This window comes from Epinephelus moara, chromosome 4, assembly GCF_006386435.1.
Source record: "Epinephelus moara isolate mb chromosome 4, YSFRI_EMoa_1.0, whole genome shotgun sequence".
NCBI lineage: Eukaryota > Metazoa > Chordata > Actinopteri > Perciformes > Serranidae > Epinephelus > Epinephelus moara.
Window position 1 is genome coordinate 27,555,204 of NC_065509.1, and position 12,099 is coordinate 27,567,302.

Here is a 12,099-nt window from a genome sequence, read left to right on the forward strand (position 1 = left end):
CCAGCAGCTCCTGTGTTTAGTGAGGTAAAATTACTGTTTTTGTCAATGGAGTCTGGCTTTGAAGAGAGTATAGATAAGTTTCACTTTTAGTTTAGTTTCCCGTTGGAAAGAGCTGTCTGTTGGGGAAGAACTGACGTAAGTCTGGATAAATGAGACTTGGACTACACTGCAAGAATTGTGTGAGAGATTGTAAACAGCTGTTTTCATATAGTTTTGCTGTCGTTTCCTCTGTTTTATCAAGAATTTTCTTCATTTTTGGATCGTTTGTTCACCTGAGGCATGCAAGAAATACGTTTTCTTCACAAATTTAACATAAGACAGGTGAGTGATTGATATACAAATGGTCATTTGGGGGAGAAAGTATTGCTTTAATACTGGTTTCCGGTTCTCAACTGTGAATAAGCTGTTTTCTTAGTCATCTTTTACAATAAAATCTTTTGGTTTGTGGCTGTTGGTTTTTCGGACTCTGGGAAATTCTGATTTTTTTTTTTTTAACTACAGATGAATGATTAATTGTGCAACTATAAACAGAGGTTAAACAAAAGAAATGTTTAACTGTTGTAATCCACTGACCGTCTGTTGTAATATTTCTTTTGTCTCTCAGGCTCCTACAGTGGAGGTGAAGATGGCCTGGCTCAATGAGCTTCGCAGGATCCTGACCAACCAGCAGAAGCTGCTCAGAGGTCTGTGGATATCTCAAGTTAATGTTGGACAGATAATCTGTAAATGCAGGCTCCACTTCTTAGCTTTTGAGCTTTAAACTGCATCACATGGCCCAAGAGAGCATGAGATGTGGTTGGAAGCTCTGAAACTTGTAAGTGGAGGTTTGTGCTGTTTTACTGTTCCCAAAAGAGCTAAATATGGTTACTGACCCAGGAGCGACATTTGTTACCTCCGCCAAGGAGGTTATGTTTTCGCCGGCGTTGGTCTGTTTGTCTGCAAAATAACTCAATAAGTTATGAACGATTTTGATGAAATTTTCAGGAAAGGTGGATAATGGGACAAGGAACAGATGATAAAATTTTGGTGGTGATCGGTTAAAGCAAAGTGGATAAAATAATAAAAAAGTCTATCGTCTGACAGCCTCAGCAGTAATTCCAATTTCTAAAGACGGTGAAAATAGCGCCATCTGGTGGCGGGACAGCACGTCTCGTTCTACTTGCTAAATATTGTTGTAATTCTAAAGTTGAAATTAATGTTCTGTGTTGGAAAGAAAGAAAGTGAAAAATACAAAAAAACATGTTATATTCTGTGTTGGTACAAAATAAAAACAAAATTCATGACCTCCTCTCTCTTCTCCCAGATGAAGCATATCAACATGGCCAAATGGTCGGACACATGCAGCTTTCTCCACCTCCACTCTCTGAGAGGTCAGTGTTTACTGGTTGTTTACAGCAGTGTGTTACAGTAGGTGCATGACTGTAGGCCGTAGCTGCACATACACACAAACACACATAGGCAAATGCAAAACACACACATGCAGCCACAGCACTACTATCTGCATTTGCTGAGTTTTCACATCTGATCACAGCTTGAGTGAATGAGTCGATATCATTTCACGTTGCCCACGTTGAAGCTTTGTGTGTTAGTGGTGTGTGAGAACGGGCGCAGGCCCCACTCTGTCCACTGCTGTCTGGTTGCCTATCCCCACTCCTCCCATCCCCCACCTGCAGGGGCATGCGGCCGTCCAGAGGGGTACCCAGGGGCTGTCTGCCGGGGCTGGACTTTGTCTCGCTGTCGGCTGACGTGTTTCTGTGCCTGCGTTCCCGGAGCCCCCGTCCCAGAAGCCCCCGGCAACGGCCCCGGCCGCGCCCCCGCCACCGCCCCCAGCGCCACTGACCTGCCCTAACGCTCAGTGGTAAACTCAGCCTGGCTCACCTCGCCTGGCATGATCCACCTGGCCCGGCTTGGGGACTAAAAACCCAGGGCTGCTGTGTTTGCATACTGATCGTCACCTGCTTCCCCTTTTTATAACCTCCATTCTGGTTCATAACTGACCCTCACACTCCCCTGCCGTGTTGAAAGGCCTGTGTCTCAGCAGCTTCTCCATGGCATCTCTAACATTGTATACAAATATTGCTCTCATTTCTGCATCTCAGCTGTTTTGCATGTAATGAAAAGAGCAAACAAAAAGAAGAGTTTTGGTTTTCATTCCATGAATTTTCCTAATTTACTCATGACAGCTGTGTTTTTAAGATGGGGCTCGTTTTTTGAGATCTAATCAGAATACTGTAGAATTTGAAATCCAGAAACCTTCCTCATCATCTAAACATAGAATGACCAAATCTCAAAATTTGGATCTTGATAAACCGAGACCAGATCTTCCCTTATGTTGACACCCTGTGTGAACACTGCGTTGGTGGTCTGTGAGTCCTACTTCCAACTCTTACAGAGAAGCTTGCATATGGCTGATCTGTGTTGTGTGCTGCTGTGTGGCTGTCACCTGAATGGTCATGGCTGTATGAGAAACAACAGGACAGAGTTGTTCCTTGACACTCATCTGGGGTCAGCTATACTCCTGGAGGTATATGGATCGGATTCAGGAAGCGACAGCAGACCCGAGATTGCGTGACTGTGGATAACGTCTATCCTGAGCGTGTCTGCTGCCTGTGTTAAACATTTACTGACATTTGGTGTTTTGTTTTGTTCCCCCCAGCAAGCAGCAGAGGGCGTCAGTGAGCTCAGAGGACACTGAGTCGGGGAGGAGCAGTCCGGACCCCCAGCCTCACTCCCCTAAACACCAGCACAACCGCAGGAGTGAGTAAATCTTGTCTATACACATTTATGCCGCAATCAAGTAGATACTTAGTAACTAAATCACAAAACATGCTTTGGGAGTTGATGCAAATCATTCTTGCTTTGCACAGTTTTGCACTGCTGTTGCTGATTTTCTTCATAATATCTAACTGATGTAGATATTTGACTTTTCCCCCCCTCAGCAGTTCAGGTGTACTTTGACCTGAAGAACCAGGTACATCGAGGAATTTTGGGGAAAAAGGTCCAACTACTGAGATTAACTTTTGATTCTACGTTCTTGTTAATTTCCCAGTAAGTGACAAAGAGGTCTTTATAATGTCGATACAGTTACTAAGTATCTACATGGTGCCTTTTAGTTGTAGCGTTTGGATAAATGCATTCACTGTTACCTGCAACAGCCTGAGTGATGTGTGATTGTCACAGGTTGGCCCGGAGCTCATCACTCGGTAGACATCTGCGAGGGTCTGGAGGAGTGGTCTGGAGGTCGGGACGCTTTCCACCCATCTGACACGGAGGAGGAGGTTTTGGTGCAACTGGTGAGAGCAAATGCAGCCACATAAGATACACTGCAATAAAACACGAACAAAAGTATGACACAGAATATTTTAAACTGTGTGGACCTTGAATTAATGACTAAGGAGAAATCTGGACCGTGGGGCTGGACCAGTTGGGAACCACTGTGTTAGTGCATGTGTGGATCTCACTGGGCAGCTCATTGCTGCTGCTTTGCACTACGCTCATACAGCAGTTAACGCTTACATCGGAATAGCATCAATGCAGAGGTGTAGCTCCAACCGTCCAGTTCCTCCCTGATTAACACCGTTAGCTCTGTCAGCACTGTTGTCGTTGTTTAGCACTGTTTATGGAGTACGGCTCAGTCCCCTCCATGTCCAGACAAATAATACACTCTGAATTTTGCATAGAGCCTCTCTAACAAAAGATAAATAGAGGTCCCTGCTGACTTGTAATATTTAACTATACACTTATTCAGTAGCCTAAGTGTCAGACTGAAGCTCCCAGAGCCTTCAGTCTGACATCGCTTCCATTGAAGGCGATTTACAAGGGGGAGGGAATTTGATTTTTCCCTAACCAATCAGTAGAGATCAACGACTCACCCAGAATCTGACGTCATTAGTATCCATGCCTCGGGGGTGCCGAAAACAAGCGAGCATTGCCCGTTTAAAATGTCTCCGTCGTCGTGCACACCCAGCTGCAGCGCCGTTAAATCCAGTTTAGCAGCTTCCTTAATTTGGTCCTCCATTAATGCGAGTAGTGGCGAAATACCTCGATAGCATCGTTAATGTGGTCTGTAGGATCTGTAGCGGTCGCCATTGTTGCTATCCTCACCAGTTACCCACCGGCGTACAGCTTGACATCAGCGTGGCGCTTATTGGCTATTCGCTAGACCCGCCCCCACCCCCGGCGTTCATTGGTCCGTCCATCGTTTGGACGAGATAAAATGCAAATTCATTGCAGTATGCCAGACCAGAGATGCAAGCCTACTCAGTTGAGTGGGCAGGGTCTATGGTCTGGAACCAGGCTACTTATTCAGAGTTCTGTCTCACGCAGGCTCCGCCCTCTACTGGACTCTTTGGGTAATACTCCTCTAATCAAATGCATAAACATAGTCAGCCAATCAGGACGTGCCTACCTGAATACGTGCAGCCTGACCCGACAGTATATAAGAAGGCATCAGACATCCTTCTTCTCTTTGCAATCTTTCTCTTCGACGATTTCATATTCCTAACTTTGGATTTATTTTTTGTTACAGGGACAATAGTCAGTGATAAACAGGCAAAGACATCAGACGTCTTCTTTCATTTGACAGTCCTGAAGAATTAGATAATGCTCATGTGTAGGGCTGGGCGATATGACCAATATATATTATTGCAATGTAACATAAAGCACTGCTGTGATAAAGTAATATTATAATAAATTGAATCAAAGCAGAACCACTGGTGTTTTCGTTTGAGCAACAGTTAGATGTTAGCAGTTATCAGATGGTTAAACCGTTACAGCGATGCTATATACTTGTCCCTATACAAATAAACATTGAATAAATAAACTTAAGGATTTATTCACTGTGAACAGAAAACAAACTAACAGCTATCCAGATTATGTATTAACATTCTCAGAACCCATCGGCTGTATTCAGCGTCTGACTTCCGGCAGACGGCGATACAGTCTCTGGGGGCCGACCCCCGATTTTTTGGCATTCCGGTTTGATTTGGGCGGAGGAGGCGAATTTCCGTTTCCGACTTCCGTTTATATATAAGTAAATATGCTGAACCATTGTGATGGATTCAGAGTTTGCAGCGACGCCAATTATGTTCCGCCTCGTTAGTTCACTGCATGGACCGTTTAACCTGGCAACAACTGCAGCAAGCTCAAACGTGATTGGTCAATATCACGCGGACTACAAACAGCCTACAACCGGAAACCAGGGCTCTTCCGCTCTTCTTCCGGAGGCAAGATCTCCAGGGTTTGCCTACAGACTCTACATTCACTGAATGTAGAGTCTGTATATAGAGACTAATGTATTGATAATTTTCAAAGTCACATTAGTGCTTATAATGTCAATAATTGATATATCGCCCACTCCTACTTTTGTGTTTTCACACCTAGATTACTGTAGTTCTTTTTCACTCCTGCCTGAAATCATGTCTTCCCTTCGGTGTTGGTCTTTCTTCATTGTCTATCTACTGTATATTTCTGAGCTGTTGTGTCCATGTACTACTTCAAAGTCTCTCAGGTCTGCAAACTAACATCTACAGGATGTTCCTGACATCAAATGTAAATGAAGAAAGCATGAATTTGTCTAAACCTTGGAATACGTTATCTCTTACCACCAGGCTATCCAATTCAATTTAAATACTTGATTTTGACACTTTTCTGAGCTGATGTTTTGCCCCTCATGTTTTTCTATTATTTGTCTGTTTTAATTCTATTCTAATTCCTCTTTGATATTTTGTGCTTTATTACCTTTATTTTGAGGAACTTCATAACTTTAGCTTTGAGAAGTTCTGTATCAAGTCTTCAGTATATAAATAAATCTTTACTTACTTTGTTCCTGACAGTTTTCATTTTGTGTTAGTCTCCAGGCAGATACAGGGCTTTGGCTGACTGTCTTCAAAATGGACCAGACAGCATCACCATCAAATGTGGAGACGTGATTCAACTGCAGTGTGAAGACAACAAGGGCCGCTGGTGAGTCTTCCGCCTGTCAGCACACATGATGTGAAGTGAACCTGTCAGTCGGGGTGATTTAGTGATCAGCCAAACTATCCTATATGTGACAGGGCACAACATTTGACACAAGTAGCTTTATGGTGTGTTTTTGAGCTAGAAAATGAAACCCTGCCAAAAATGTAAAAGCAAATGTAAAGCTAAACCTGGTAAGAAGTTTATTTATCCAATTTCTCCCCCCGCTTTTGTTTCCACCCTTTCCTGACTCTTTATCCTTCAGGCTGGTGAAAAACCTGAGTCGGCGACAGGAGGGCTTCATAGCTGCTGCCAGCCTGCAGCTGATTCTAGGAGACAGCAGTCGAGGACACTCCTCCAGGCTAGGGGGTAAAGAAAATACCTAGACTTCCAAAATGACAATAGAATGTTGAGCCATAGTGTTTCTTTACTTTGATTTCCTTTTTAAAAGCCTGTATATTTTCTTGTAGACGCAGGAAACCTGAAGGCCAGGAAGCTCAGCTCCCCGTAGAGAAGAAAGCACAGACTGTGAATCTAATACTTCCCCGTGGATGATGAGCAGACAGAAGGAACAGGTTGAGCCATAGCTGTTTCGTGACTGATCAGCCACCCATTCCTCCCTCCCCGGTGACTTTTTTTCTCCAGCACAGATCAATCATAAAAGAGAAAAAAGTGGGAATATAGGGACCTGATTTTCCTCCAGGTCATGATTGATGATCTACTAGTACAGTGTTTTCTGATAGTGACGGCTCAGGAACTGTTTAGCCCTCTTGGACAATCAACAGCCGATGCGAGGACTCTGATTGGCATTCTTCTTTTTTGATTGGTGAGGAGAATCTTCCATCTGTAACACACATAAAGTCAGGATGTGAGGCCGCTGCTGCAGCAGGTCATCATTACACAATCTGTGGAAACATTTTTCAACCCTCATTCCAGCTAGTATTCAAGACTCTGGTTTCTCCGAATGTGTGTTCCTGTTTGTCTAGTGTGTGCTGGATGGATGGCCCAGGATTTGCCTGAAACATTTCTTAAAGCAAAGACTTTTGTACATACACAGTATCATTTTTAACATTTATTGTACGTCAATGTTTCATCTTTGTTAGTTGACGTTTTTTCCATTGAACGACTTTATTGTATTTTTCTTACATTTCATTCCTCCAGGCACCACTCTTCTGTAAAGTCTACGAGTTAGAATGCCAAAATGTGCCATGCCATAATGCCTTTTTTATTCCCTGCTCTTTTAGAGTCTCCCGTATGTACTGTTTGCAAAATCAAATACTCTGTTATTGCTTTAACCTGACCTCACAAATATTCAACAGGCACTTTAATAAGGTGGATGGACAGGAGAGACAAAGAAACCCCCACCTATTGTCTACTGAATGTGTGCTTTCCTTGCCGCTTTACCTCTCTTACTGTGTAAATCCTCTTATTCATGCTGTTGTTTCCTTTGTTTATCCTTGAATGTATGATGTGTTAGGGAGGCAGGGGAGACATACCCCCTGCATGCAGGCAGCAGTTGACATGTCAGTGATGGTAATGTAAGACACTGGCGGACATGAAGATTGATGGCAGTGTATTCCTCGGTGTGTGCCTCAGAGTGCAGCGTACAGAAGGAAGAGGTAGGCAGAGTGAAAGAAAGGCAGACAGAGAGCAATAGAGAGGGGGAGATTATGCTCCGTGTACCGCTCCATCACAGAGGCAGATTGTTTCCTCCTCACCATTACAGCTCAGTTAATCTCGGGCTCCCCATTAAAAGGGATCATACAGCCAACATGAAATACACCCTCTGTGTCGAACGCTTAATTAAATATTGATTGCAGACTTATATGAATTTACCACATCAAATCGAGGCCGCGGTCGGAGGGCTGCCTTTGATTCGCTGTGTTTGATATGGAAATGAGTCGCGAAAGCAGCAGGGGCTGCTCCGCACTACACATTTCCTATGTTGTTAATTTATTTATTTTGCTGTCATGTTGTTCCTTCATATTGTGAGGTATGTGCGCAGCTCCCAATGAAATTACATCTCCATATATTTATGGGAGCTATGCTACAGTGCACATTAAAAACCCCCATTTTATTTCTTTTTTAGCTTAAATGACAAAAATCAGATGGTTCCTTTGTCACTTTAATCCAAAATGCTGCAGATTTTGCACAGATTTTCCAGGTTGGAAAACAAAAAAAAACTGCTTGAAATATTAAGTATCCTGATGAGCCAAGTAGCCTGAGCTTGTTGCTGAATGTTTCTTTAAGATAAAAATGCATGGCAACTGAACACTGAGCAGGATTGTATTGCCCGATAGTCACTGTTCTAAACTGTCTTGTTTTTGTACAGCTTCAGTTCTGCAAAAAAAATAAACTATTTATTGCAATAATTGTTTTGGTAATTTAAATAATTCAGTTCTTGTTTTAACACGGTGATCACCTGAACACTAAGGCTGCTCTTTTTCATGCACCCTGATTTAATCTATTGGTTCTGTATTCTTGTTTTAATGGAAGCCAACTGAAATAATAAAACTGTGCAGACTTTTCTCTTTTCTGTGAGTTTTTGGTCACATTTGAAGCCTGGATTTCCAAAGATCCTTTTTTTATACGACTGAGTACCACTATTACCACTTGTAAAACATTTATTTACCAGCAGATGGGAGTGATGTGTTTTGATTAGGGTGTCTGCAGGTCTTCAAATGTCTGAAATTTGAATATATAAACTTTAGACCTTAAAACTGAATAAACTGTCTTAAATTTGAATTTGTGAGGTCTTAAATACCATAACAATTTAATTTTAGATATCCATTTAAACTGCTTTGACCTGCCTACTGTTGCTGCTTCCTCTGCAAGCCGCTTTGCAACCCGCCTCCACCCCAGCATCTCCTTTTCATGTTGTGTCTGACTTATCAATGTCATTTCTGTTTGTCATTGATGTTGGCTCTGTTCTGAAGGGCAGGGAGGTTTGCTCTCTCTGCCTTAGGCTTTCCCCATTTGCATATGGAAGGGCAGGGAGGTGTGCTCTCCCTGCCTTCAGCTTTCAATGTAGGCTCATGGAAGGGCAGGGAGGTTTGCTCTCTCTGCCTTAGGCTTTCCTCGTTTGCACGCGGAAGGGCAGGGAGGTGTGCCTTCTTTGTTGTAGGCTTTCCATTTAGGCACATGGATGGGTGGGGAGGTTTGCTCCCATTTGTGAGTGCTGGCATTTTTCCCTTTGTTGCTGTTTTTTGGCCGTGCACCTTTCGAGGGGATTTATTTTGAGAGTGCTTGCTCTTTTCCTACGAGGTTTGCTTCCCCTGCCTTAGGCTTTCCTTGTTTGCATGTGGAAGAGCAGAGAGGTGTGCTTTCTTTGCCTTAGGCTTTCCATTTAGGCACATGGAAGGGCAGGGAGGTTTGCTCTCCCTGCCCTAGGCTTTCCTCATTTGCACGTGGAAGGGCAGAGAGGTGTGCTTTCTTTGCCTTAGACTTTCCATGTAGGTGCATGGAAGGGCAGGGAGGTTTGCTTCCCCTGCCTTAGGCTTTCCTTGTTTGCATGTGGAAGAGCAGATAGGTGTGCTCTCTCCGCCTTAGGCTTTTCACTTAGGTGCGTGGAAGAGGCTTACTGTGTAGGTCTGAGGAAAGGCAGAGAGACCGAAGAACAGAGCCATACCGCCAAATATAATACTGCAAATCGAAGTTTTTTTTTACTGAAGTGTTCCTGACTGAAATACATTCACGTAACTCTCTCTAATAACAATATTCCTACATTAAAACTACCTCAGCATGGGCCAAAAATATATACTACTTACCTTTAAACTAAACCCACAATGCTTAAAAAGAAATTTAAGTGTCTTGATACCTGCAGACACCCTGGTTTTGATGTAACTGTTCACAGTCAGTACACTGTTGATGTGATGTGAATTTGATGTGATTTATTTCTTATTATTTGGTTAATACAGTACAAAAGGACATATCAAATCATGAAAGTATCCCCTCATATCCTGTGAAGTTAAGAGTATCAAACAATAAAAGGAACATTTGTATACCATTTATATTCTTAAAATCTATAACCTTTAAGTTTCAGGGTCAGGTTCTTCCACATCAAGTGCCAGCCTGTGTTTAGTTAATCCCATAATATGGTTTATCCAGCGGTAATAAAGGGACAGCCGTGTGTACACACCATATTTCCCCTGCTTTGCACATTCTTCCCCCCAGCTCACAATGCCCGTAAGGAACCAAGTGTCATGAAATTTGTTTGCGTGAGGACCTCCACTGTCACCCTGACAGGCATCTTTGGCCTCGTCGTAGTATCCTGCGCAAAACATGAAGGGAGTGATCCTTGAACTGCTGCTCCGCTTACACTCTGTCCGATCTGTGAAGGGAACCTCCACCTTCTGCAAAGAGTCGGCCGTGAATCCAAGGAAGCGCGTTCGACCCCAGCCGCTGACCGTGGCTGGGGAGGAGTCCTTCACTAGGGCCTCAGTGAAAGCCATGGGCCCGATGCAGATGGGTCGGACTCTTGCAGAGAAAGTGATGGCGCTCTTTAAGTACAGCAAGGCGATGTCATGGTTGTACAAGCTCACAGTGCTGTTGTAACGTGGGTGTATGTGCTGCTCCAACACCTCATAATCCTGCTCAGTGTCCTCGTGGAGGTAGATGTTATGGTCCCCTGCAGGCAGAGATATGAGATACAGATATCACTCATTCAGTGTCCTCATTTACTCTACAATATAACACATGCAGTGTTTCTCTCAAAGCAGATGGCAAACATGGATAAACTACATGACATCAAGAGTGATTGCATTCATTGTGGCAGTGAACCTTACCTACTCTGACAAAGAAGGAGCCTTGTGCTTCCACCAGGCAATGAGCAGCACTGATAACCCACCGTTCGCTGAGAATGGAGCCCCCACAGAATAACTGACCACTGGGACGTGCTATCAAGGCTACCTAAATAAAAAAGGAAGAGATGAACATACTGCAGCTCCTGTTTTTGCTCGCTCATGTATTTCCTGTAACAAAGCCTTACATGCATTAATGCTTGTACTGTCATACAATACCTGCCATGGGATCTCTCCTGGCAATACCACCTCGCCACCTACAATGCGTTTAAAAGGCTTGTGTGGCTTGTCAGTGGGGACCTCAGCCTCACGGTTCATCCACAGGGGCAGTTTCTTAATGGAGTGGTACTCTATGGGGATATTTGTGGTAGGAAAATGCATGGGGGTACTGGCTGGAGAAGAGGAAGAGGTTGTAGTAGTGTTGCTGGTCAGGGAAGTGGTGTTCTGCTGGCTTGCATTCCCATGGCCGAACAGAGACCTTCTTAATCCTAAGCTTACCTCTGTCAGGGCAGTTATGCCACATGGAAATTCAGCTGGTGATGTGAGAAAAGAGGAGTCACAATGTGGAATTTAAGAGTCATTATCATGATATTAAACAGAGAATTCAATAAAGACAGTGATACCTTGTGCTTCACAGTTAACTCCATCCTCTATCAGCTTGTAGCCTCTTGCACAGGAGCATTTTGCTCCAAAAGTTCCCACTGATTCACAGAAGTGCATACAGTCTCCGTTGTTCAAATCACACCTTCTGGCTACAACTGAGGAGAATGGAAACACAATATCAATGAAAACCCATCATCTTATTGCATTTATACGATAACACATCATTGCTTTTATTTCCATGTTAAAGGTTGTTTTGGGGGGAAGTTTTTCCTTATCCGCTGCGAGGGTCCTAAGAACAGAGGGATGTCGTATGCTGTAAAGCCCTCTGAGGCAAACTGTGATTTGTGATACTGGGCTTTATAAATAAAATTGATTGATTGATTGATTGCTATACAGTATGAACTCTCTTACGTTTTGTTTTACGAGTGCCAAACATGTTTTGTGTGAATATTGATTGTATTTTTACACAGAATGAGGACTGTGGATTTTGTCCCTCATGACTTACATTGGACATTATGACTTTTTTGTGATGATTTTGGAAGACATGCTATACTATGACTTTTTTTCATGAATTTGGACGACATGCTATACTATGACTTTTTTGTGATGATTTTGGAAGACATGCTATACTATGACTTTTTTTCATGAATTTGGACGACATGCTATACTATGACTGTTTTGTGATGATTTTGGACGACATACTGTACTATGACTTCTTTTCATGATTGTGAGCGACATA

At 43.2% G+C, this 12,099-nt stretch overlaps 2 protein-coding genes across 6 annotated transcripts in view; one reads left to right on the top strand and one right to left on the bottom strand.

Moving 5' to 3' along the window:
- Window positions 1-9,679, top strand: part of mcf2a (MCF.2 cell line derived transforming sequence a) — a 37,072-nt gene extending 27,393 nt beyond the window's left edge. For 2 of the 5 annotated variants that reach the window (XM_050043250.1, XM_050043251.1), the window contains exons 24-30: window positions 605-683; window positions 1,304-1,370; window positions 2,657-2,757; window positions 3,181-3,293; window positions 5,852-5,964; window positions 6,224-6,327; window positions 6,429-9,679. In XM_050043250.1, coding sequence (XP_049899207.1) covers window positions 605-683; window positions 1,304-1,370; window positions 2,657-2,757; window positions 3,181-3,293; window positions 5,852-5,964; window positions 6,224-6,327; window positions 6,429-6,469 — 618 coding nt within the window. In that variant the 3' untranslated portion in view covers window positions 6,470-9,679. Of the gene's footprint in view, window positions 1-604; window positions 684-1,303; window positions 1,371-2,656; window positions 2,758-2,939; window positions 3,049-3,180; window positions 3,294-5,851; window positions 5,965-6,223; window positions 6,328-6,428 lie in introns of those variants that run through there. The other 3 variants (XM_050043252.1, XM_050043253.1, XR_007569867.1) reach the window with 3 other exon arrangements.
- A 149-nt stretch (window positions 9,680-9,828) lies between these two features.
- The window catches only part of f9a (coagulation factor IXa), a 12,268-nt gene continuing 9,997 nt past the window's right edge, over window positions 9,829-12,099 (bottom strand). The window contains exons 5-8 of the mRNA XM_050043254.1: window positions 11,381-11,515; window positions 10,977-11,290; window positions 10,743-10,866; window positions 9,829-10,585 (exon numbers count right to left, since the gene is read on the bottom strand). Of these exons, the coding sequence (XP_049899211.1) occupies window positions 9,990-10,585; window positions 10,743-10,866; window positions 10,977-11,290; window positions 11,381-11,515 (1,169 nt within the window). The 3' untranslated portion in view covers window positions 9,829-9,989. The remainder of the gene's footprint in view (window positions 10,586-10,742; window positions 10,867-10,976; window positions 11,291-11,380; window positions 11,516-12,099) is intronic.